The sequence below is a fragment of the Oryctolagus cuniculus genome, chromosome 2 (genome assembly GCF_964237555.1).
Source record: "Oryctolagus cuniculus chromosome 2, mOryCun1.1, whole genome shotgun sequence".
Classification (NCBI taxonomy): Eukaryota; Metazoa; Chordata; class Mammalia; order Lagomorpha; family Leporidae; genus Oryctolagus; species Oryctolagus cuniculus.
Genome location: NC_091433.1, coordinates 106,186,848 through 106,214,123, shown reverse-complemented (window position 1 = coordinate 106,214,123; position 27,276 = coordinate 106,186,848). Strand labels below are relative to the sequence as shown.

General features: G+C 44.5%; 1 protein-coding gene across 1 annotated transcript in view; it reads left to right on the top strand.

Annotated features, from left to right (window-relative positions):
• Positions 1-8,317: 8,317 nt before the first annotated feature.
• SLC9A4 (solute carrier family 9 member A4) overlaps positions 8,318-27,276 on the top strand; it is a 57,623-nt gene continuing 38,664 nt past the window's right edge. The window contains exons 1-2 of the mRNA XM_002710005.5: positions 8,318-9,073; positions 12,242-12,705. Of these exons, the coding sequence (XP_002710051.3) occupies positions 8,812-9,073; positions 12,242-12,705 (726 nt within the window). The 5' untranslated portion in view covers positions 8,318-8,811. The remainder of the gene's footprint in view (positions 9,074-12,241; positions 12,706-27,276) is intronic.

Below are 27,276 nucleotides of genomic sequence, written 5' to 3'. Positions count from 1 at the left end.
TCCTAAGATCAATCCCATTCATGATAGCTACAAAAACAATCAAATACCTTGGAATAAACTTAACCAAGGATGTTAAAGATCTCTACGATGAGAATTACAAAACCTTAAAGAAAGAAATAGAAGAGGATACCAAAAAATGGAAAAATCTTCCATGCTCATAGATTGGAAGAATCAATATCATCTAAATGTCCATTCTCCCAAAAGCAATTTATAGATTCAATGTGATACGAATCAAAATACCAAAGACATTCTTCTGAGATCTGGAAAAAAATGATGCTGAAATTCATATGGAGGCACAGGAGACCTTGAATAGCTAAAGCAATCTTGCACAACAAAAACAAAGCAGGAGGCATAACAATACCAGATTTCAGGACATGCTGCAGGGCAGTTATAATCAAAACAGCATGGTACTGGAACAGAAACAAATGGATAGACCAATGTAACAGAATAGCAACACCAGAAATTAATCCAAACATCTACAGCCAACTTATATTTGATCAAGGATCTAAAACCAATTCCTGGAGCAAGGACAGTCTATTCAATAAATGGTGGTGGGAAAACTGGATTTCCACGTGCAGAAGCATGAAGCAAGACCCCTACTTTACACCTTACACAAAAATCCACTCAACATGGATTAAAGGTCTAAATCTATGACCCGACACCATCAAATTATCAGAGAACATTGGAGAAACCCTGCAAGAGATTGGCACCGGCAAAGACTTCTTGGAAAAGACTCCGGAGGCATAGGCAGTCAAAGCCAGAATTAACAATTGGGATTACATCAAATTGAGAAGTTTCTGTACTGCAAAAGAAACAGTCAGGAAAGTGAAGAGGCAACCAACAAAATGGGAAAAAATATTTGCAAACTATGCAACCGATAAAGGATTAATAACCAGAATCTACAAAGAGATCAAGAAACTCCACAACAACAAAACACACAACCCACTTAAGAGATGGGCCAAGGACCTCAATAGACATTTTTCAAAAGAAGAAATCCAAATGGCCAATAGACACATGAAAAATGTTCAGTATCATTAGCAATCAGGGAAATGCAAATCAAAACCACAATGAGGTTCACCTCACCCTGGTTAGAATGGCTTATATACAGAAATCTAGCATCAACAGATGCTGGCGAGGTTGTGGGGGAAAAGGGACACTAAGCCACTGTTGGTGGGAATGCAAACTGGTAAAGCCACTATGGAAGTCAGTTTGGAGATGCCTCAGAAACCTGAATATAACCCTACCATACAGCCCACCCATTCCACTCCCTGTAATTTACCCTGAGGTAATTAAATTGGCAAATAAAAGAGTTGTCTACACCTCAATGTTTATTGCAGGTCAATTCACAATAGCTAATACATGGAATCAACTTAAATGCCCATCAACAGTAGACTGGATAAAGAAATTATGGGACATGTACTCTATAGAATACTATACAGCAGTAGAAAACAATGAAATCCAGTCATTTGCAACAAAATGGAGGAATCTGGAAAACATCATGCTGAGTGAAACAAGCCAGTCCCAAGGACAAATATATGTTCTCCCTGATCTGTGACAACTAACTGAGCACCTAAAAGGAAACCTGTTGAAGTGAAATGGACTCTGTGAGAAACAACGTCTTGATCAGCCCTTGTCCTGTCATGGAATAACTTACTACTTTATTCCTTTTAGTATTTTTTTTGGTTCTACTTAATACCATTGTTTGAACTCTAAGTAATACACAGTGATTCTTAGGTGTTTAAATTTAACTAAAAACTAATCCCATAAGAGAGGGAGGAGATGTACAGTTTAGGACATGCTCAATCGGACTTACCCCTAATAGTAGAGTTAGAAACGTGCCAGGGCATTCCAATTCAATCCCATCAAGCTGGCAAGTACCAATGCCATCTCTTTAGTCAAAGTGAACAGTTTCAGTTCATAATTGATCGTAATGATAGCATTAAGTGTCAAAGGGATCACATAAGCAAGACTAGTGTCTGCTAATACTAACTGATAGAATTAAAAAGGAGAGAACAATCCAACATTGGAAGCAGGATACACAGCAGACTCATAGAATGGCAAATGTCCTAAACAGCACTCTGGCCTCAGAATCAGCCCTTAAGGCATTTTAATCTGGCTAAAACTCCATGAGAGTATTTCAGGCATGGAAAGCCAAGACACTCTGGAAAAAAAAAATGACCTTAATGAAAGATCTCTGTGAGTGAGATCTCAGCGGAAAGAATGGGCAATCAAAGAAGGAGGTACCTTTCTCTGAAGGGAGGAGAGAACTTCCACTGTGACTATGGCCTTGTCTAAATAAGATCAGAGTTGGCGAAGATCAAGAGGCTTCCATAACCTTGGCAGCTCATGACAAGAGCCTCGGGTGATTACTGATGTCATAAATAAGAGTGTCAATTGTTAAATCAACAACAGTAGTCACTGTGCACTTACTCCCCATGTAGGATTGCTGTCATTAATATGTTGTACTATGTGATTTAACAGTATAACTAGTATTCAAACAGTACTTTTTACTTTGTGTTTCTGTGTGGGTGCAAACTGTTGAAATCTTTACTTAGTATATACTAAATTGATCTTCTGTATATAAAGACAATTGAAAATGAATCTTGATATGAACGGGATGGGAGAGGGAGTGGGATGGTTGAGGGTGGGAGGGAGGTTATAGGGGGAAAAGCCGAGCCGCTATAATCCAAAAGTTGTACTTTGGAAATTTATATTTATTAAACAAAAGTTTAAAAAAAGAGGTACACTATGAGTGTTAGATCAATTTTATGTCAAATAGATTACAAATTCCATACCATTAAGTCTTATATATCTCAATGTCTACAATATTGCTAATAAGTTAGTTGTCTATCAGGTTCCCTACATGTGTTGGACGGTTAAAGTGAGGTGGCCAGTGGTTAAAAATGAAATGCATCAGTCCGGCACTGTGGCGCAGTGGGTTGAAGCCCTGGCCTGAAGTGCCAGCATCCCATATAAATGCCAGTTCTAGTCCTGGCTACTCTTCTTCCAATCCAGCTCTCTGCTATGACCTGGGATAGCAGTGGAAGATGGCCCAAGTCCTTAGGCCCCTGCACCCACTTGGGAGACCCAGAAGAAGTTCCTGGATCCTGGCTTTGGATAGGCTTAGCTCTGGCCATTGCAGCCATCTAGGGATTGAACCAGCAGATGGAAGACCTCTCTCTCTGTGTCTCTACCTCTCTCTTTCAAATAAATAAATAAAATAAATCTTTAAAAAATTAAATACACATTCTTGCTCTATCTTTTCACATTATCACCAATTACCACTGTTCAGAAAATCAAAAATCACAAGGCTAGTTGAGTCCCAACTAGAATGTACCTTGTCCATTCAGCTAGCAATTGCATTTAGTTAATATTTTAATTTTTTTGTATAAATAATTATGTCACCTTCCATTTCTGTCTGAATGCCTTTTATTTGTTTTTATTGCCTAATTGCCCTAGCTGGAGCCTCTTGTAGAATGTTGAATAGAAGTGGCGAAGACAGACATCCTTTTCTTGTTTCTGATTTTAGGAGAAATGCATTTAGCCTTTCAAAACAAATATGTTGGCTGTGGGGTTTATCATTTTGTGAAAGTTTCTTTTTATGCCTGGTCTGTTGCCTATTTTTAAAATAAAAAGGTGTTGATTTTTGTCAAAATTTTTTTTATCAACCTATTGAAAGGGATGTGTGGTTTTATCTTTTATTCTATTGGTATGGTATGTTACAATAAGTATCTTTGGGGATATTAATACAACCTTGCCTTCCTGGGATGAATCCCACTCAATACATAATAGTTTGTAATTGTTTCATCTTCATTTATTGAGGTCTGTTTTCTAAAATGTTTCTCTATCTCTAGGAACATTTGTTATCTTAAATGATATTTTATCAGTTATTTATAAGATGACTTTTTTTCAGACTATTTGCTTGTTCTTACCTATCCTTTTACCTTCAATCTATTTGTGTCTTCGAACCTAAAAATGTGTCTCCTGTAGACATATAGGCTCATTTTACTTGCTAATGCTGGATATTTTATACACTACCTTTTAGAAGTTCTTGTTCCTCATTTCTGCTCCTTTCCAGTCTCTAGAATTGCTAAGAGTTGATTGTTTGCTTCTTGATTTGTTCAGCAACTCGGAGAGACTATTTTGGTAAAGTCTATTTTCAAATTTACCACTTTGCAGCCCCTATGGTTTTGGGAACGTTCAGAATCCCACTACGTCCCTCTTTCTCCCCCAGGATGACAGAAACTTTAGCAGGTTTCTCTTTGACTCTTTTCCTTCACTCACCCTCTGTTAAGGTTCTAGCTGGGTCTGTTGTCTGCACTGATATACTACTCAGCTATCAGCCTCCAGCAGTTGCTGGCTGAATGGTCTATTGTTTTTAACAATGCATTGGCTCATAAATTGTTATAGTACAGACTGGTCCAATTAAAGTCAGGTCCCTTTCTAGGGTAGTTTTTGAGGCCAATCTTTGAGACTTGCTCTGACCTCAGGAGGATCTTGTCAGCTGTCTCTCTCCATGGTTCTTCTGTTCATCTATTTGGTCTGCCCTTTTATTTGTTGCTATCATGGAGCTATTAGCTCTTTTCCATTGCTCACAAGCTAATTATCCATTATGTTTTGACAGTGCCCATTGGGTTGAACTTCTCTATCCTTTGTTACAAATCAGGTTAGTGTCCCTAACGACAGCTATACTGTTCTCCAGTCCATGGGCTGCTTCCTCGCTTTAACAGACCTCTCTTTCTCTACTCTGGAGATGTCACATGGCAGCAATCTTCTTCTGTGTAAGTGCTTGCTTGATGAGCAGGGTGCTGGGCACTTGCAGTGGTCCTGAATCTTCTGTTTGTTCCTCTTGGTGTCAAAGCTTAGTCTGGGCGGGCGGCGCGGCTCACTAGGCTAATCCTCCGCCTTGCGGCGCCGGCACACCGGGTTCTAGTCCCAGTCAGGGCGCCAGATTCTGTCCCGGTTGCCCCTCTTCCAGGCCAGCTCTCTGCTGTGGCCCGGGAGTGCAGTGGAGAATGGCCCAAGTGCTTGGGCCCTGCACCCCATGGGAGACCAGGAGAAGCACCTGGCTCCTGCCATCAGATCATCAGATCAGCGTGGTGCGCTGGCCGCAGCGTGTCAGCTGCGGCGGCCATTGGAGGGTGAACCAACGGCAAAGGAAGACCTTTCTCTCTGTCTCTCTCTCACTGTCCACTCTGCCTGTCAACAACAACAACAACAACAACAACAACAACAACAAAAGCTTAGTCTGCTAAGCAAGCAAGGGTGAGAGTGATTGGAGTCCACTACTCCTGACTTGCTATGCCTTGGGTAGAACTCAACCCTATGATTGAGTCAGTATGGCAAAAGGGACCTCAGTCACATTTGCCTGTAATGGGGCTTTTACAGTGCATTCTGGGGGTGATACAGGACATGGTTTGGACATACATATGGAAAGCTGGACTTCAATGAGTAGAAACTGCAGCCCTACACTAGGATTAGAGGAAACCAGTCCTCTTGGCTCCACCCACCCAGTATACAGGTTTCCTCACTTTGAGCTGAGGGGTGGGGAGAGCAAACAGATCATGTCACAGACTCTTACAGGTCTTATAGATGTTTAGGACATTTGATTCATTTGTGGTGTGCCCTTAGTACAGTTTTCAGAGACTGAATGATTGCTTCTGTTTTCAGCAAGTAGATTGGTTTGTCTAGAGAGAGTCTGCGGAGCCCCTCATTGCTGTAGCTGTGGACTTCCTTATCCCTAGCTTCCTTTTGGCTCTCATTTCTGCCATCCTTAGTGCGTGCCACCCATGGAAGCTTCCATCTCTCACTCTGGGTGCTCTATTTTCTATTAAGAAAGCATTTTAGAAGGAATGTGCTCGTGGGATGATTATAGGTTTTAGCCCTTGTTTATACTCCTGTGGAACTGTGGTCTTCCTACTTTTTACTTGTTGAATGTTATGGCTAGTGGTGAATTCAACCTGTAATTGTAGAGTGGATTAAAATTATGTCTTTGCAAACATTAATGAAAAGGAAAGAAAGGAGGGAAGGAGGGTGTTTGTGTGAGAGAGGGGGAGGGAAGTATGGTTGTCTTCTTAGAACTGTACCTATGAAATACACAAAATCTGTTCTCTTTATATTAATACAAATTTATAAAAAGGAAAGAAAAAAAAGAAAGTGTTCAGACATCTGTGTGAGACATGCCACCAGTGGAAATGATGACAAGGATTGATGAGGTGATCAGCTGAACCTTAACCTTTACCCTGAGTTAGTGGGTTGCTGCTGAAATCAAGCTGTTCCACTACCTGCCCTATGTTGGTGTCACTTGTCTAACACTGATTTATTGTCAGGTAATATGTTGTCATATACTCACCATGATTGGAATCACAGAGCGGGAAAAGGGAACCTGGTGGATAGCATTTTTGTTCTACAGAAAACTGAGACTCAGACAGGGATCACTCAAAATAGAAGGCTTCCATTTCTTTCTTTCATTCTTTCTTTCTTTTTTTTTTGTTTGGTCAATCTTTCTACAGATCACCTTGGGAAAAAAGTTTTCCCATTTTATTTTAGAAGCAAAGTGAAAAATAAAAACAAATATGTAATTATATATTTGTTTATAAAAGATATTATAAATAAATTCTATTTTTAAAATATTTTTAAAATTTATTTGAAAGGCAGAGGTACAGAGAGAGAGAGAAGGTAAGAGAGAGAGAGAGAGGTCTTCCATCCTCTGGTTCACTCACCAAATGGTCAGACTGGCCGGAGCTAGGCTAGGCTAAAGCCAGGAACCAGGAGCTTCTTCTGGGTCTCCCTCATGGATGCAAGGGCCCAAGCACTTGGGCTATCCTCCACTGCTTTCCCAGGCATATGAGCAGGGAGCTGGATTGGAATGGAGCAGTCAGGACTCAAACTGGCACCCATATGGAATGCCAGTACTGAATGCAGAGGCTTAACTTTCTATGCCACAGCGCTGGTTTCAAGACATTTTCTATAACAAGGCAATTTAGGTATTCTTTTCTTTCTTTAGAGATTTATTTATTTATTTGAAAGTCAGAGTTATAGAGATAGAAGAGAGAGACAGAAGAGAGATCTTCCACCTGTTGATTCATTCCCCAGATGGCCGCAACACTGGGGCCATCTTCCACAGCTTTTCTCAGGCCGTTACTGGGGAGCTCAATCAGAAGTGGAGTAGTTGGGACCATATGGGATGCCAGCTTCACAGGTGGCAGCTTTACCTGATGTGCCACAATGCTGGGCCATCCTGTATTCTTTCCTGAGAAAAGTAATGGATCTAATCTATCTCAGGGTCCAACAGTAACAGAAGGAGGGGAAAAATCCATGTAAGTTTTTAATTCCATTGTCCTATGAATTTCCATATGCTATTAGTTCTTCTCAACAATTCCTCCTCAATTTTCCAATGTTCTTAGTTGAGTGTGTATGTGTGGATGGAACTAAAGGAACTAAGAGAAAGACACTAACACACTCTCTTACAGTCTGGTGTGGAAGAGGTGTTGAGGTCGTACATGAATTATTGATAATAATTCTCATTTTCTACCAAGTATTATTCATTATTGCAAAAGTGCTGTATTTCATCCTATTCTATAAGAAGAGTGGTTACAGTTAATGAAAACTAACATTTCTAATGTACCATTACATCCCAAACACTTGACTTGCTCTATCGTATTTATTGTTCCCTGTTTCAAATGAAGATTCTTTGGAAGGTGAGTGACTTGACCAAGGTCACTTGGCACATATAGAAGAAAAGATAGATTCATAAAGTTCATCTCAAAGTTGTTCTATAAATACTCTGTGACACTGTTTCTTTTGGACAATAACAAAATTTTGAATTCTCCACTTAAAAAGTTAAAATTTGGAGGCCTAATATGTGTGTATGGAATTTGTTCATTGGCTTCTTGATTTATCAAAACAAAAAATAAAGTTTCTTGGGAGTTGGCAAGTCAATCCTTCTGTGGATAACTGCTCACAGAATCTGGAAATATGTTATGTCAAGCTTTGCTGTCAATCTTGCTCCTTCCCCTCCCTATTCATTCATGGAGACAGTGTGACAGTTTGACAGAACAGCGTAGATTTAACTCTATTGTCTGACCTAATTACAAAAAAACTCTTCTTTCTCAAAAATGCCCTGGCTTGGTTGTTATTTAGAAGGTCACTAATCTTTTACTACTGACGATGTCAGAGGCATCATACAGAAGGTGTCCACTAGGTGTCAGCAGCGTAACCTCCGGAGAAGACTCAGCATTTCATTACAGAAGTCAAATCAGGGCAAATAATTAAGCGTGGCTCCTGAGCTACCTGCTGCCTTGGTCACTCAAAACAAGTGAGAGAGCAGGGGAGGAGAGAAGGAACAGGTGCAGGACAGGTAGCTCCTTCTGGGGTTCTGACAGAGAGGAAGGATCCCGCTCCTCAGTGCTGGGCTCCAGTGATAGATGGAATGAGCACTTGCAAGCTCTTTTTAATTTTCACTCACACGGCAAAACCAGGCTGCAATGAAGTGAAGAAACAGCTTTGAAAGAAGAGGTGATTTTCCCCATCAGGTTTCTCTTCAAGGGATGGCCACATAGAGGTCCTACAGACAGCTCTCTGGACTGCCGCCCATCCATTGAATGACTGCATTTGAACTCAGGAAGCTGAGTTGCCTGAACCCAAATTATTTAAAGAAGATTAGAAAGTGTCTACATGCAGAACTCAATAGCACATTCAGACTCCTCTTGGAATGACCCACGGACTGTGTGTACATCGCCTCTGATACAGGTGGAAGCAACTGCTCTCTGGAAGTCCTTGCTTCTTCAGAAGTGTAGGTAGGAGAAGCCCATGAGCATGGGTTTTTGGCCATTTGATTCGTTTGGTTCTTGGATGCTGTTGCTGTTGCTAGTGGCCCTTGCATGCTCCAAAGCATCTTCTGATTTGAATAAATCCACAAATTCCACCACCCAGCATGGACCTAATGCTTGGTTTGCTGCTGCCAGCTCAGAGCCTGATGAGAGGATATCTGTTTTTGAGCTGGACTATGATTATGTGCAAATTCCTTACGAGGTCACCCTCTGGATACTGCTAGCATCTCTGGCAAAAATAGGTAAGTCCTCCAACACCTCATTTGGGGAGTTGTTTTCCATGTGAGATAACGTATGTGAAAATGCCTTAGAGGCAGTAAGCTAAGTGGGTTTTGATGGTTACTGCTATTTACACTCCAATTTCTCTTTCCCTGACTGTAGGGAAAGTCACCACAGCTTTTACAAAGCTCTCTAATGCTTCTGAACTGTGTTTTGGAATCTAAAAATGTCCTTCTGGGCCCTGGGTTGTTTGGATTCCTTCTTAGTTCAAGGTGACAGCCACGTGACATTATTGGTCATGTACAAGTCTTTAGTTCTGCGTGTTAAAATATCTAGAGCAAAGCACATAGTCCTCAGTGTCTGCACATTGGAGATTTTAGGACTGACACAATGATTTTTCCATGAAATATTCTTCCTGTAGTTTTTGCAAAGGGCTAGTGGGTTCATCAATGGTGCCCATTGTTTATTTTTTATAAGTGGCATGTGCTCCTTGCAAATTGCAGAAAACAAGGAGCAAGAGAACCACAGGCAACTCTCATGTCAGTCAGAAACGGGGTGCACGGGCAGATAAGATGATATCTGTCAGCAAAATATTGACTTACACCTATGCAAATGGAGCCAGTGGGGCACCTCTGGTTTCCATTGTAAAATAAAATGAAGCCAAGTGAATGGATTAAATTCCAGTCAAGGGTTCTTTGAGCCAACAACCAAATTAGTGGTTTACACTTTGTGACTGTTTAACTAATTCCACCTCCTTGACTCCTTAAAACCAGTGTATTCCCAAGTGTCAAATTGATACAATTATCTCAGTAAGCATAATGTTTCCTTTATCTCAGCCATAGGCTGTTATTTGAATTCATAGATTATCATATTGAGATAGAATCTCTAAAACTTTCTGATGCTCATATATATATATATAAACACATATTGTTATATATAAAAATTACATATAAAATTATATATATATATAGTTTTATCTAGAATGCATATACAATATGGGTTGAGTCCTGCAATCCAGCAGATATATTCTGTGGGCTCTGACCATCTAATGCCTTCTCCAAAGCTGTTGGGGGGTACCTGTGTACTCATTAAGTGATCCTTTCTAATTGCTGTTTATTTTGGGCTAGTAAAGTATCAAGATTGAATGAATGAGAATTGCTAGTTTGAAAATCTCTGTGATTTGTTAAATGCTTAATTTACACTAAGGATCTCACATTGTTTTTAAGGTGTATTAAGTAGAAATGGCTTTCCAAGGAAATGGCATATCGCACCCATACAATAGATGGCAATGACCATGTCCTTGACCTCAAAAGATTCAATGAATGGAGAAACAGATGAACCTAATAATGACAAGTAGGCACTGTGACAGAAAAACATTAAAACTTGCCCCAGCCCTTTTTAAAAAATCCAACTATTGATTTATAAAGTAAAGATATTATGGAACAAAGATAATGAAAAATTACCTCAGGTGTTGTGGTTTATCTTTTACTTCCATTTCATTTCTTGGAACATCACAGGAGAATGGTCCTGAATGGATGTATGAAGTCATCTTTGATTCAGTCAGGACTTTATTGTTTGCATCTGTTTAAGTTTCAAGGTGTAGAACTGTAGAATCATGAAGTGACTGACTGTATTATCCACGGTGAAAGGGGAGAGTCATTTTAACATGTGAAATGGATGTAGACTTTCCCTTTGGAGTGCCCTTATTTGTGGACACATAGCTTCTCCTGCTACATTTATAGGGTGCAAGTTGTTCCATTCAGGAGGCTTAATTCCTAGAAGCAAGGCCAAACTGAGACACACAAGGCCCAAGAGAATCACACCACATGCTCTTCCACCAAGTTGATCATTAAGGAAAGTTAGCTCATGCTAATGTGAGTACTGAAAGAAGAGGAAAAGGAGGAGGGAGAGGATGAAGAAGAGAAGGAAGGGGAAAGAGAAGGGGTGCCAAGGGGAGAAAGAGAAGGAGAAGGAAGCTGTCACTCAGAAATGGAGAATGCAGGACTCCAGAAGAAAGCTGGATAGAAAGGGAATAGAACTGGAGAGAGCCCTGTGATGACCCACTGAGCACTGGCCTCTTGCCATATTTGTTGGTGTATTCAGTATGCACTTCAGTGTACAAGGGTCTTCAAAAATCTGTGGAAAATGAATATTATGAAAAAAACTATGCATGGACATAAAATGCTTTTCTGTGCCCAAAATAAACTTATCTCTTAATTCTGCTTCCCACAGATGTTTTGGATTACCCTCATGCACTTGTATGTTATAATGTTTCTTAGCATGTTTGTTCATGTCATTTTATGAAATGTCAATAGCAAGAAAGGCAGTAACGTTTACAACTCTGGTTTTCCACCACCCAGTCCTCACTAATGGTTTGATCTTTCAACAGATACGTTCAACCAATATTCTGGGTTTAAAATCTGGCAGATAGTTTGTGTGCTTTCAAAGTCCTGTGTGGGACATGAGACAATCAGATACACACGTGTTGGAGCAGAATCACTTGGTAGTAAAGTGTGGAGTGGCCTGAAGACATGAGGATGAGATCGGAGGGCAGGAGGAAAATGCAATAACTAGGTTCAAAAATGGGAGACCCTAAATCAAAGCAACGGACATGGACTAGAAAGGAACAACTAATGAGAGTTGTTACTGAAGAAATTCTGTGTTGATGACATGAAGGGGCCGTGGTGATGGAATGTGGCTGATGAAAATGCAACAGGATTCCTCCTTTCAGTGAATGACCAGGAGGCGGGACCCCTGGGAAACAAAATAAGGGCTTTTAGGTGGTGTGTGTGTTGTTGGTAAGGAGGGGAACTGGGTAAGCGGGTAACAGGCTGAGTTCTAGGGGACCACGACAGACTCCACAAGAGGTGGAAGCTGGGATCCCTGTGAGTGTAGAAGCTTCACTCTTTTCTCAGCTTTCCTGTGCTGCCCTCTCGGGACCTTGGGAGGTGGGCGAGAAAGAGGAAGGAGGAAGAGGAGGAAAAGCGAGCTGTGAATGGCTCTGCAAGCAGCCCTGAGCTGGGCGTGTTCACTGCTCCGCGTGATTGACAGCCCCTGCAGCACTTCCGGCTCTTGCTACAGATGGCCTTCGAGATGCCAGCCCCCGTGCCCACCGTCCCATCCGCTGGAACGGTGTCCCGCATGCAGTTCATGAGCAAAGCATCTTTACAGAGTTCTCTGTTTTTCCCCAGGCTTCCATCTCTACCGCAGACTGCCTGGCCTCATGCCAGAAAGCTGTCTGCTCATCCTTGTGGGGGCCCTGGTGGGCGGCATCATCTTTGGCACCGACCACAAATCCCCTCCAGTCATGGATTCCAGCATCTACTTCCTGTACCTCCTTCCACCCATGGTGCTGGAGAGCGGCTACTTCATGCCCACCCGGCCTTTCTTTGAGAACATGGGCTCCATCTTGTGGTGGGCAGGCCCAGGGGCCCTGATCAACGCCTTTGGCATCGGCCTCTCCCTCTACCTCATCTGTCAGATTAAGGCCTTTGGCCTCAGCGATGTCAACCTCCTGCACAACCTACTATTTGGCAGCCTCATCTCGTCCGTGGACCCCGTGGCCGTGCTGGCCGTGTTCGAGGAGGCACGTGTGAATGAGCAACTCTACATGATGATCTTCGGGGAGACCCTTCTCAACGATGGCATTAGTGTGGTGAGAGGTCCATGGCAGTTCCCCAGGGGAGGGGGGGTGGGGGACGGGAGGCTGTCCTCAGGGCCGTGGAGGGGTCCTGAGTATGACCAGCTGCGGTGGAGCGCACACAGACAGCAGTCCGTGCCGTGGGGCCCAGGTTCCCTGTTCCGGTGACTTTCCCTGACACCTGCGTTGTGTATTGCACAGCTGACAAGCGCTGCTTGTCAATCATGAGCCAACCTGAGAACCTCATATTCTTTCCTTGTCTGTAGATTTGCAGTGAGCAAGCAGGAACCAGTGTTAATGGTTCTTTCTGGTTTCCATGCTAAAAGCAGTACAGGAACCAGTACTAAGGGTTCCTCCAGGTTTCCATGCTAAACGCAGTAGCAGACATTTTCATTTCTTCTCAGCCACCAGACCTCACTCTCATCCCCTTTTATACTTGTTTGTGTTTTAACATGAGGGTTTTTCAAAAAGTATATGGAAAATAGAACTAAAAGATCACTTTATTTTGCTGTGAGAAATTTTGAAAACCATGTATTTCAAGTCTTCACAAAGATCATTGAAATGCATTTCATGAAAATATGCCTAAATTTCAACACTTTTTTTGCACCAATGTCACCTTCTCTTTTAATTCTATTTTTCCATGAGCTTTTTTTTTTTTAAAAAAGATTGATTTATTTATTTGAAAGAATTATGGAGAGGTAGAGGGAGAGAGAGAGTTCTTCCATCTGCTGGTTTACTTCAAAAATGGTAGCAAGGGCTAGAGCTGGGCGGATTTGAAGCCAGAAGCCAGGAGCTTCTTGCATGTCTCCCTCATGGGTGCAGGGGCCCAAGGATTTGGGCCATCTTCCACTGCTTTCCCAGAGCAGAGAGCTGGATGAGAAGTGGAGCAGCTGAGACTCAATCCAGCGCCATATAGGATGTCGGCACTGTAGGCAGCGGCTTTAGCTGCTACACCACAGCACTGGCTCCTTCCATGAGCTTTTTAAAGTGTCCTTGTACATGCTGCCTTAGACGAAGCTAAACAGTTGCTAATGCTGTGGCGCAGTGGCTCAATCTGCTGCCAGCAATGCTAGCATGCCATCTGAGTGCCGCTTCCAGTCTGGCTGCTCCACTTCCAAGTCAGCTCTTTGCTAATATGTGTGCCTGGGAAAGCAGCAGGAAAAGAACCAAGTACTTTGGTCCCTTTTACCCATGTAGGAGACCCAGATGGAGTTTTCAGTCCTGGCCATTGCAGTCATTTGAGGAGTGGATCAGTGGATGATATCTCTCTTTCTTTTCTCCCTCCTCTTCTTTCTATAACTCTGCCTTTCAAATGCATAAATATTTTAAAGAAATGCAAAAATGTTTTTAAAAGACGTGAAGTTAAATAAAAGTTGGGGGTCAGGAGAAAGATGACAGATTTGCAAAAAAAATGTGTGATCTTCTATGTCGGTCCACTGCATGACTCATGGAAAAAGTGAATTAGGGATTTTTTTTTCTTGGGAATACTCTTGTGGGGAATTGAGCTGGAAGGTCTGATAGGCTAGATCATGGATTTCACTCTTTACATGGAATTAAGGCCAGTAGATATCTGTAGGATGGGGTGCTAACCAGTTCCATTAAATAATACAAACTTCTGTCATATACTTTTATGTAATTTTCTTAGTTTTATTTGTGTATCTATACCATATATTTTAAAATACTATATTTATTCATTTATTTGTAAATAAAAGAGACAGAGAAACAAGTGCAGATTTCTCATCTGTTGGTTCACTTCCTACATGTCCACATTACCTAAGGCTGGGCCAGGCCAAAGCCAGAAGCCAGAAACTCATTCTGGGTCTCCCTTGTGGATGCAGGGACCCAAGCACTTGGGCCATCTCCCACTGCTTTCCCAGGTGCAGTAGCAGGGAGCTGGAGGAAAACGGAACAGCCAGGACTTCAATACACACCCATATGGGATACCTGTGTCACAGGAGGCTGCTTTACTACTATGCCACAATGCTGGCCCCTATTTGTTTATTTCAAAGTCAGAGTTATACAGAGACCAAGAGAGACAGAGAGAGAGACAGACCTTCCAACCACTAGTTCACTCCCGAAATGACCACAACAGCTTGGGCTGGATCAGGATGAATCCAGGAGCCTCTTCCAGGTATCCCTAGCAGGTGACAGGGACCCAAGTGCTTGGACAATCCTCCACTGCTTTTCCAAGCACATTAGTAAGGAGCTAGTTGGTAAGTAGAACAGCCAGGGCTGGCACTAGCATCCATATGGGATGCCAGCATTGCAGACAGCAGCTGTACCTGCTACACCACAGCACCAGCCCCTGCTGTAGAACCTTGTAGCCTTTGATTCTTTTATAATGAAAATGCACTCTAGTCTTATTTGTATGCTGCAACATAAATTAAAAAAAATAAACAGGGGTTGATGTTGTGGTACAGAGAGTAAAGCCACTGCCTGCAATGCTGGCATCCCTTATAGGCACCGGGTCCAGCCCTGGCTGCTCCACTTACCATCTAGCCACCCCTCCCTCCCATTAAGCGCCTGGGAAAGCAGCAGAAGATGGCCCAAATATTTGGATCCCTACACCCATGAAAGAGACCCAGAAGAAGCTCCTGGCTCCTGGCTTTGGACCAGCCCAGCTCCAGCTGTTGTATCCATTTGGGGTGTAAACCAGTGGATGGAAGATTACTCTCGGTCTCTCTCTGTGTCTCTGTCTCTCTCTTTCTGACTCTGATTTTCAAATAAATCTTTTCATAAATAAAACTGTACGTCATAAAACACAAAAGCCTTCACTTGTCTTCTCCTCATTCTTTGTCATCCTAGCATTTTCCCTCTCAGTCTTTATTATGTGGATGTACATACATGTGTAGACATAGATGCATGTTTTACATAAATTGGGTGGACTGTATGCGCTGCTAAGATGAAACAAGTCTTGGTATTCTTTGTGTTTTTCATCTGCCACATAGTCTTCCATTGATTAATTTACTGTAATTTATTTTCTAACTTCTTGGTGGATAGTTATTTAGGTAGTTTTCACGATGTCACTCTTTTTTTTTAAATTTTTTTTTAATGCATTTTTTTTTTTTTTTTTGACAGGCAGAGTGGATAGTGAGAGAGAGAGACAGACAGAAAGGTCTTCCTTTGCCGTTGGTTCACCCTCCAATGGCCGCCGCGGCCGGCGCGCTGCGGCCGGCGCACCGCGCTGATCCGATGGCAGGAGCCAGGAGCCAGGTGCTTTTCCTGGTCTCCCATGGGGTGCAGGGCCCAAGCACCTGGGCCATCCTCCACTGCACTCCCTGGCCACAGCAGAGGGCTGGCCTGGAAGAGGGGCAACCGGGACAGAATCCGGCGCCCCAACCGGGGCTAGAACCCGGTGTGCCGGCGCCGCTAGGCGGAGGATTAGCCTAGTGAGCCGCGGCGCCGGCCACGATGTCACTCTTATAAATAAGGTTGTGGTGAACATTCTTGTTTCTGCTCGTGTAGTTTCAGAATGAGATTTCTGGATTAAACCGTATGTACCTATAAACATGTGAAGATGTGGCTGTTTAAATCACTTCCTCTTCACTCCCGGTGGTGAATGTGAAAGTCTCCCCCTAGGGTTGTGGAGGGAGACACCTAAACCCTGGGCGGGGGGATCGACACCAGTCCGTCACTCACATCAATCTACTGCACACCCTGCAGGGTCCCACTGAGGCTCCACCTGGGAACAGATGAACCAGCACCAGCTGAGCAGGGCAGGCTTTATAGTAACAAGAGGATGAGGTGAACCAGAGTTCCCGCGGGCGGGAGGGATGGGCCTGTCAGAATAATTCTGCAGGCTGGCAGGGAACAGAACCCATGACTCAGAGATAAGCAGGAACTCTGCCCCGTTGACAAGGAGGCTTGTTAGGCTGGGCACTTTATCCAGGGCACTGTGTGGGGAGAATTTGCAGTTGTGCTGATTTGGATGAGTGTCAAGGCAGCACTTGGCCTTGAACTTGAGTTTCAAGCATTTATCAGCACATGCCTCTGTAGACAGAGAATTGAGTGCACTGTGCAAATGCATAGATTCTTGCTGAGAAACAGTCTTTGTTAGTGATCAGTGGGCATAGGCAGTCTCCTGCTTCTTGGGTACTGCTGCCCTGAACTTGAAATCTGACTTCCCTCTGAATCTTCTGGAGGTGTCACATCGAAAAGCCAGCCACAGCTGGGTTTCTGGCTGCAGTCTCTCTGACACCAACCATTGTTTAACTTTCTCAAGGCTTAATCGCTTCCACAGAGACCTTTTTTTAAAAAATGGCAATTTTTGAGGGCCAGAGGGCACCGCTGTGACCTCCGCCGGCCAACGCTGCTGTTATGTTGGCTGCGGTGAGCTTTGCCCACATGTCACACCCAGGTACTGTGCAGTCACCCAGCACTAAGTGTTTGGGGAGGGGGGCACTGCTGGGTCCCTCCGTGAAACCAGAGAAGCCCAAGGGCCAGATTTAGACAGCAGCTTGAAAGCAACCAGTACTTTCTGTCTTTTTGCCATCCGGCTGTATTTTGAGGCTGCGTTCACCCTCTCATTGAGGAAAGGAGCCTGCCCGAGGGCAGCTGTTACCAGCGAGCAGGAAATCTCTGACTCATGTAGAGAGCAGGCTGTGATTGTGGGGCTCTGTGTGACCAGTCTCCAGATCTTTCTCTGCTAAGGAGCTGCCCTGTCTCCAGTGAGAAGGAGCTGCTCCGGAACAGTGGAAGCATCCGTGCATCTCATCCTCTTGCTCCCTCGCTGGACTCTTTCCCTCCTCCTTGCTGAGTGTTCTAGGTTATGACTCTACTCGCTGGGACACACCCTCAATGGAAGGCAAGAGAAGCAGCGATAAAACCTAGCTTTAAACTTATTGCAATGCTGTGTTGGTTACTGGAAATTTGCTGTGAGAGTGGATGTCAGGTGTTCTCACCACACAAAGTCAGGTGAGGGATATATTTATGAACTTGATGATAGTAATCGCTCCAAGGTATCATGTTGTATACCTTGAATATATACCACTGTTGCTTCATTTTTAAAAGGGTGTTTCCAAATATGCTTAGAAAATGATCAGTACTCTCATGGCAAAAACCCTAGCAGGAAGACAAGTGCATCTGCTATATCCAGGCCTTAAGTGGGTCACTTTTCCACTTTTTATGTTTTTATATCTTTAGATTCTATTATAGGGCCTGAATAAACACCCTCATTTATAGGTGAAGAAAATAAGGTAGAAGAAGTGAAAATAAACTGAACAATGGCTTGGTGCCTGGCCAATGATGGAACAGACACAGTTCTCTGGGCTGCCTCCTACCAGTCACGTCTTCTTTCTTCTTATCTTTAGAATGTGCAACTCATGGAGCTGGGAGAGCTGGGAGAGAGCCCACCTAATTCTGAGGAGGGGATGGCTCAAGTCCACTTGGTACAGGGAGTGTGCTTTCTTCAAATCAGAGATGGCCGCCCAAGCAATTCCAACACATAGCTCTAGGACAGGTTCTTATCTTCTCTGTGCTCCTCTTGCTGTTAAGGTGGGGTGGTGATATTACCCAGCTCCAAGGGGCCTGAAGGACGCACATTTGACTCTGAATGTGGTGAGTGCCCAACCTGGAGGGAGCACCCACGGGTCCTGGCTGCTCTTCTATGACACCAGCTCACAGACACTGCCTAGTGCCTGATACCCTCTAAGCAGGAAACTGTTTTTAAATATGGTGCTGTTGCATTGACTCTATGGGCAGCTCATTCCTACGTTCATGTCCCTCCCTGGTTGTCTTGGATCACCGAGGTATCTGTTGTCTCCCCTCTTCATCTACCTCATCTGAAAGCCCCAAAGAGCCAGCCAGCTGGGCCGGGGCTGAGATTGGAACCCAGGCAGCCAGAATCTAGGGCAGCTCTGCCCTCGACTGCCACTCTGTGTGGTCCCTTCACACCCTCTCCCTGGCTGCCCACCCACTCTGCTTGTCCTCATATTTGCTTTCCTTCTTCTGGTATCATCTTCAATTGGCCTCTTGCTGCCTCTGCATCCCACCTTTTAGAATATGGCGGCAGAGGCAGGTGCGCTGATGTTTCCGAGCCCTGGCCTGGGCAGGTCATGTGGATGGTGCCTTATGGACCTTACTGGGGCCTCAAGATGATGAGGAAGGGGACCCCTTTTTGCAAAAGGACAATGTGCAATGGCGAAGGGCAGAATCCCTCCTGCCCCAGCTGGAAAGGGCATGATGTAGGATGGTGGTATTGTAGGCAGAGACTCAACCCACTGCACTGCGACCCTGGCCCTACCCCTGTATTTGCTGTGTTCCTGCTGCTGGTATTAGATCCTACATTTTCTGGTCCCTCATTCCTCCCTTTTGCCCTCGTCTTTTCCCACATACCTCTCACTACAGGGCCTTACTTTGTTAATGACCTTCCTGAGGGTCCCCTTAATTCTCCCCAGCTGTTCCCTCCCAGCCCAGGCATCTAGTGTGTCTAGCACTGGACATCACAGGGCTGCTGGGTAAATTACTTCATGTCAGGAGTGCACAACGTAGAAAGGGTGAACAAGCGAAGAGGGGAGCCAGCGATGGGGATGAGCAGAGGCTGTGCAGCAGGGCTCTGCTTGCCCCGGGGGTCGGCTTGCTGCTCTGGCCCAGCAGGTGCCCAGTGACCTTCACTCTCTTCCTCTGACCCCCAAATGGATGCTCCTTGGGTACTGGGTCTGGCTGGGAATCTGTGAGAGAACTGGGAGTGTTTTCCTTCAGACACCCCACAGCCACCAATCTCAGCAAATGTCAGTGGTAAGAGAAAACCAGTGGCAGGAGCAGGTGTGTACAGAGAGAAGAGTCTAAGCTTCCCCTTCTCCCTCCCCCATACCTGTCCCACACATGCACTGTCCTGGACACACATGGCTCAGGAAGGAGAACCATACATATGGCTGTTCCTGGCAAAGACAGAAAGGGATGAGTTGATTATAATTCTTTACAGTTTCTTTGCAGTTGGTATTCTCTCGCCTCAGAGGGTGTCCTAACTCCATTCTCTCTCAATCAAGAGGCAGCAATGTGTAGCCACAAGCAGTGGGGACAGGCCTTGGTTAGGGCCTGCCTCTACCCTGGCAAGCTGTGTGAATGGAGGCAACTCACTCAGCGTCTCTGGGCCTCCGTTTCCAGCTACGACTGTGGGAGGCTTCCAGGGAGTCAACATACAAGGAAGCATCAGAAGTAGAGTCCGGCACAGGGTGGGCTGCACAGTGCCTGGTAGTCACAGAAGCCCACCTCTCTTCACATGCTAAGTGAGGCCTTGGTGTCTTATCTGTCTGTCCATCTGTACTCTGCCGTCTGCTTTTCCTAAGGAAGAGTAGTGTGCAAACCGGAACAGAATCCTGCCGCATACCTGAGCAGGCTTTCCCCTCTTCCTGTACTTTCCCTCACTCCCTTTCATGTTCTTCAGATACCCAGGAAAGGGATCAAGAAGAGGCCTTCTGGCACTAGGCAGTTTCCTTGGCCAGGGACCTAGGGGGCTCAGTGCATACGGGAGACGTGGCCCCACAAACTGTGTGACGTTGGGCAAGGGACACAGTCCACAAGCTGGGTTTCCTGGTGTGGCAACAAGTAATGCAGCCTCGGAGGGTGGATTGCAATCAGAATCCAGACACCGGGTACATGGTAGACAGCGAGTATATAAAAACATAAAAAGTGGGACCCACTTAAGGCCTGGATATAGCAGATGCACTTGTCTTCCTGCTAGGGTTTTTGCCGTGAGAGTATTGATCATTTTCTAAGCATATTTGGAAACACCCTTTTAAAAATGAAGCAACAGTAGTATATATTCAAGGTATACAACATGATACCTTGGAGCGATTACTATCATCAAGTTCATAAATATATCCCTCATCTGACTTTATGTGAACTTGTGAGAACACCCCTTGCCCTTCTTGTATGAGCCAGAGAAGATCCGCACGGAGCAGACAGTGTGCTTGGTTTCATCAAGCACAGAAATGGGGGAGAAGCAGGCCCTGTGGCTTGATCAGCTTTGGGTATCTCCCAGGCTTCTTCCATCCCACCGTGGGGGCAGTCAGGTGTCTGGTGAGCACCTAACCTAAGATCGTGACATTCACCTTCAGACATGCACTCTGAGCCAATGGTCTACCAGCTGACCTCAGCCCACAGCTGCAGCCGGCAGTGAGACTCAGTGGGGGCAGGAAGGCAGCTTGTGCAGGTCCCAGTGAGTGCAGGAGTGTGCGGGAGAGGGCAGAAGTTCACTGACATGGAAAAAGCAGATCTGATTCCTGATGTTACCCACCCAAAATCATGGACCTGCTTCCTGGCGAATTCTGAGAAACTTTCCAGATGGAGCTGTCATACAAAGTAGTTTATTTGCAATAAATGAGGAGACCCCAGGGGATGGTTTCCAAAGCTGCGACCTCACAAGCAGGGAATGTGAGCATCCTTTCTTTTTGGGGGATATGGATATGGGAGAGGGCAAGTTCTTTTCAACACATCCAGGGACTGGATTCATGCAGGCCCAGTTCAGAAATGAACCGCAACATAGGTTGCATGTTACGGTCATGAGGCTCAAGCCTCTTCCCAAGGCAGAGATCTTAGTGTTAAAATGAAGCAACGGGACCTTTGGGTAATTTCTGATCCATGTGCACAGGACTGGCTGTTGCAACAGTGTCTGGACCAGTCCCTTGTGGCTGGTGACTGAATCTCCCAGGAATGTGGCTGAGAACTTGAAAGACAACTTGGGAGACCACCAGGCGCTATTGAGGTCTTGAAATTTAAATGAGTCACACTAAGGCTTCTGAAGTGCTTGGGGGATTAGCCAGTGACAGGAACCTTCCACAGCTCACTGATGCCTTTTCATCCTGCACTTCTGGGGTCCCAGCTACTGACTGTCCCTTTCACCTGAGATCAGAAAAATGGGTTCTTTAGGGGAGGGTTAATCCCTTGGAGGCATGCTAAGACCACGCAGGCTTAGAGATGGGCACTGCAACCAATTATTTCTTTGCAGTTCTTCATATTTGACTTCCGAATACTTGTTTGGTTCATTTTCTCCTTGCTATGGAAGCAGAGGTGTTGAGGTGTGTATTGTACTGATTGCTTTTGAATCGGCTTCTGCTGTGATCCACTTAGAGGTGATGCAATTCACTGCAGCTCACAGGGGCAACAGGAAGAGAGCCTCACTCATTGGCAAGACATCCTTTCTTTTTTGGGAGGAAGGGTCCAGCAGCTGTGGAAATGGATTTGGAGCAGGAACACCTTGGGAGCACAGGAATCTTGGTGTAGTTCTTTCAGGGAATTTTCAGAATGAGTGTGGGGAAGCATGGGGAAGCAGTTGTTAAAAACACCCCTTTAGGCCTGCGCCATGGCTACCCACATGGGGTGCCGGCACTCTGGGTTCTAGTCCCGGTTGGGGCGCCGGTTCTGTCCCAGTTGCTCCTCTTCCAGTCCAGTTCTCTGCTGTGGCCTGGGAAGGCAGTGGAGGATGGCCCAAGTGCTTGGGCCCTGCACCCACATGGGAGACCAGGAGAAGCACCTGGCTCCTGGCTTTGGATTGGTGCAGAGCGCCGGCCGTGGCAGCCATTTGGAGGGTGAACCAATGGAAGGAAGACCTTTCTCTCTGTCTCTCTCTCTCTCACTGTCTAACTCTGCCTGTCAAAAAACCAAACCAAAACAAAACAAAAAAACCAAAGAAACAAAAAAATAAAACAAAACAACGCCCCTTTGGACAGCGTGCACTTCTCCCTAGCTGCCCTAAGTATGAGCGATAAATAGAGGACACCCCACAGAACCTGTTGCACAGGCAGATCTGCAGCCCCATATCCAGTGATGCCTGGGGAGAAAGATTCTGCCTCTGCCTCCAGGCTATGGTAATCCATATTTCACTCCCAACCACCTGGATTAGCTTTGCTCCTTGAGTGTCTTGGTCCGTTCTATGTTTTAACCCAATATCTGCATCTGGGTACCTTAGAAGAAAATAAATTTATTGGGCTCACAGTTGGGGGACAGAATGTCTGAAAGGCTTGAGGCTGTCTGGCAAAGCCTGGGCATGTCACAACAGAGCTGAGAACCAGAGTGGTAGCCTGCCAGGGGCCGAAAGGAGGAGTGAGGAAGCCAGACAGTCAAGGGAGGATCTGGCTTCTCTTGTAGCAACCAGCTCTTGAGGTCTCCCAGGAAGAAGGAGAAAGTGCTCCATGGGCCGGCACTGTGGCTCAACAGGCTAATCTTTCACCTTGCGGCGCCGGCACACCAGGTTCTAGTCCCGGTTGGGGCGCCAGATTCTGTCCCGGTTGCCCCTCTTCCAGTCCAGCTCTCTGCTGTGGCCAGGGAGTGCAGTGGAGGATGGCCCAGGTGCTTGGGCCCTGCACCCCATGGGAGACCAGGAGAGGCACCTGGCTCCCAGCTTCGGATCAGCATGCCAGCCGCAGCAGCCATTGGAGGGTGAACCAATGGCAAAGGAAGACCTTTCTCTCTGTCTCTCTCTCACTGTCCACTCTGCCTGTCAAAAATGAAAAAAAAAAAAAAAAAGAAGGAGAAAGAGCTCCTGAGAGAAACACATCAGTCCCTTCCGCAGGTGCTGCCCCCATGGCCTAGCACCTTCCCCAAGGCCCCAGTCTTCATGGTTCTACCATCTCTCAGCAGTGGCACTCTGAGGACTAGGCTTCCAGCACATGCCCCTGCAGGGGCCAAACGGCACCAGGATCCTGGCAGTGAGTGGTAATCTAATACCACAGGAGAGAATGGGAGGCATGGACTCCACCTGCTCTATGTAAAGGCACAGTTCAATCATTGGCGGCATCTAGTCATCTGTCTCTCTCCTCCTATCCATTCATAAAAAAAAAAAAAAAAAAACAAAACTCTGAACTCCCACTTTCTGTGAGACACTGCTCTTTCTACTGAGCTCTAACAACCTGCTTCTCACAAGAAACACATCACCAGCTCTTTTTCTTTTTCTTTCTTTCTTTCTTTCTTTTTTTTTTTTTTTTTTTTTTTTTTTTTTTTTTTTTTTGATTTTTGACAGGCAGAGTGGACAGTGAGAGAGAGAGAGAGACAGAGAGAAAGGTCTTCCTTTGCCGATGGTTCACCCTCCAATGGCCGCCGTGACTGGTGCGCTGAAGCTGGCGCAGGACGCTGATCCGAAGCTGGGAGCCAGGTGCCTCTCCTGGTCTCCCATGGGGTGCAAGGCCCAAGCACCTGGGCCATCCTCCACTGCACTCCCTGGCCACAGCGGAGGGCTGGCCTGGAAGAGGGGCAACCGGGACAGAATCTGGCGCCCCGAACGGGACTAGAACCCGGTGTGCCGGAGCTGCAAGGCGGATTAGCCTAGTGAGCCGCGGAGCCGGCCAACCAGCTCTTTTTCAATTCACTTAAATCTACGGTGGTTGCTTGCTGCTAGGTGGTGTGAGGAGTGAAAAAGGGATAAGATTTGTACTGATGGGCCAGTGCCATGGTGCAATAGGCTAATCCTCTGCCTACTGAACTGGCACACGGGGTTCTAGTCCCAGTAGGGGCGCTGGATTCTGTCCCAGTTGCTTCTCTTCCAGTCCAACTCTCTGCTGTGGCCTGGGAAGGCAGTGGAGGATGGCCGAGGTCCTTGGGCCCTGCACCCTCATGGGAGGCCAGGAGAAGCACCTGGCTCCCAGCTTTGGATCAGCGCGGTGTGCCAGCCACAGCGTGCCAGCTGCGGCAGCCATTGGAGGGTGAACCAACGGCAAAGGAAGACCTTTCTCTCTGTCTCTCTCTCTCTCCCTGTCCACTGTGCCTGTCAAAAAAAAAAAAAAAAAAGGTTTGTACTGATGGAGGAGTCTTAGGATCTGCCAGCTTCTTGAACTGCAGCTACTCTACAGTAAACTCTTCATAAAAAGATTTATTTATTTGAGAGGCAGAGTTATAGACAGAAAGAGGGAGAGGGAGAGAGAAAGAGAGAGAGAGGTCTTCCATCTGCTGGTTCACTCCCTAAATGGCTGCAACAACCAGAACTGGGCTGATCCAAAGTCAAGAGCCAGGAGATTCTTCCAGGTCTCCCACATGGGTGCAGGGGCCCAAATACTTGGGCCATCTTCTACTGCTTTCCCAGACCATAGCAGAGAGCTGGATTGGAAGAGGAGCAGCCAGGAAATGAACTGACAACTACATGGGATACTGGCACCACCGGCAGTGGCTTAGCCCACTAAGCCACAGTGCTGGCCCCCACAGTAAACTTTTTTGAACAGAAATTAACAAAACTGATTCTAACATCTCTTTGGAAATTCAAATGACCTAAAATATATGAAGCAATTTTAAAAAACCAGAACAAATCTAAACTCATTTGAAGATTCACTATAATGTTACAACAATTCCACAAAAAAACACAATATTGGTTAAAGAATAGACTAGAGAATCTAGAAATAGATTTATATGGTCAATTGAATTTTGGCCAAGAAAGAGTTAACTCCATGCAAGAGGAAGGTCTTTCAAAGATTAGTACTGAAATGACTGCATATTCACAAGGAAAAAAATGAAAATTACCCCTAATCTCAAACCACATTTAAAAATCAACACAAAACATATCATAGACTAAATGTAAAAACTGCAAGTATAAATCTCCTGGAACACAACATAGTAATAATATCTTCAAGATTTTAGGGGAAATCAAAGGACAGAAGCACAAAGGAAAAAAAAAGAACTAAATTGGATTTTATCAAAAGAAAAAATTTTGCTCTTCAAAGTGCACAGTTAAGTAAAGAAAAAGAAAAGCTACATGAGAGCAATAATTCGCTATGCGTGTATCTCATTGGAACCTTACATAGAGAATATACACACAGTTGCACAACTCAATAAAACAGTATAAGCAATTTAATTTAAAAAGGTAAGTGATTTGAGCAGATACATGATAAAGGTTGATATACTAGTGGTCAGTAAGCACATGGGAAAATGTTCAATGTTATTAATAATCAGGAAATGCAAATAACATCAGAACAAAATGTCATAGACTCCCGTTACAATGACCAGGATCTAAAGGACTGGCAATATCAACTGCTGACAAGTAATGGAGAAACTAGAAATCTCACACATGTCTGGTGAGAATGTTAAATGATATGATGACTTTGGAAAATAGGCAGTTTCTTTTTTTAATTTTATTTAAGTTATACAAGTTTCATGTATTTCATATATACATATTTAGGAGCATAGTCATATTTCCCTCCCTACCACCTATGCCCCAACACTTCTTCCTCCTCCCTCTCCCATTCCCACTCTTAATTTTTACCGAGACCTACTTTCAGTTTACTTGATGATAGTAAAGTTAACCCTATAGTAAGTAAAAGAGTTCAGCAAACAGTATGAAGTGCAAAAACACTGTTCCTAAACAGAAGAGACAACAGCTGTAAGCAGTCATCAGATCTCAAAATGTTCATTTCACTCCTATACATTACATTTTAGGTATTCTGTTAGTTACCCTGATCATGGAAAACATATGATATCTGTCTTTTTGGGACTGGCTTATTTCACTAAGTATAATTGATTCCAGTTGCATCCATTTCATTGCAAAAGACAGGATTTCATTATTATTATTTTTTATAGGTGACTTTAACATGTGTCTTCATACTACCTAGTTATTCCACTTATAAGAGTAATGTATACTGAAGACAAAATGAAAACCTAGGTTTAAATGAAGGAATTGTGCATGAATATCCATAACAGCAATAATCAAATAGCCAAACACTGGGGGTGAGAGGAGACAGATATCTATCAACATGTGAATGGATGAATAAAATGTGCTATATCCAGAGTGCAGGGCTACTCACCAATAAAAAAAAAAGAACTTCTATACATACAACAACATGGGCAACCCCTGAGCACATTATACTAAGTCAAAGAAGTCAGGAGCAAAAGAATTGATACTTTATTACTTGCAACATATGTAGAAAATAAGCTTGTGATTAAAAAGAAACTTGAAAGTATGTCATTGTAAAAGTCACAAGAAAAATAAGAAAAGAAGGAGGAAGGGTAGGAGAGGGAGAGGCAGGATGAGAAGTATCATTATGCTTTTTAAAACTCTGTATATGAAATACATGCAATTTGTTTCCTTTTTCTAAATAAAATAAATAAATAAAATACAAATTGATCTAGAGTAAGATTAATAGATCAGGAGTTTACTGGTACCCAGGTGAGAGGGAGGATTGGTCTTCAGGGAAGAATAAGGACACTTTGTAGGCTCATGAAATTGTTGTATATGTTGACAATAATGGTGCTTTTATAAGTGTATACAATGAGCAAAATTCGTTGATTTTATTTATTATTTAATTAAGAGGCAGAGGAAAAAAAGAGAGAGAGAGAGAGAGCGAGAGAGAGAAATCGTCACTCCCAAAAAGCCTGCAAGAACCAAGGCTGGCCTGGAGCTGACCCCAGGAACCAGGAATACAATCCAAGCCTCCTATGGAGGTGGCAGGAACTCACTACTGGAGCCATCCCTGCTGCCTCCTGGTGTCTGCATTGGTAGAAAACTGGACTCAGGAGCCAGAGCAAGGAATCAAACCCAGCTACTTCAATATGGGATGAGGGTGTCTTAACTGTTAGTCTAAACTCCTGTCCCCAAATTCATTCATTTTAGATGAATTTATCATGTGTCAATTATTTCTCAATAAAAGTAATAAGAAAAGACTGCTGGTA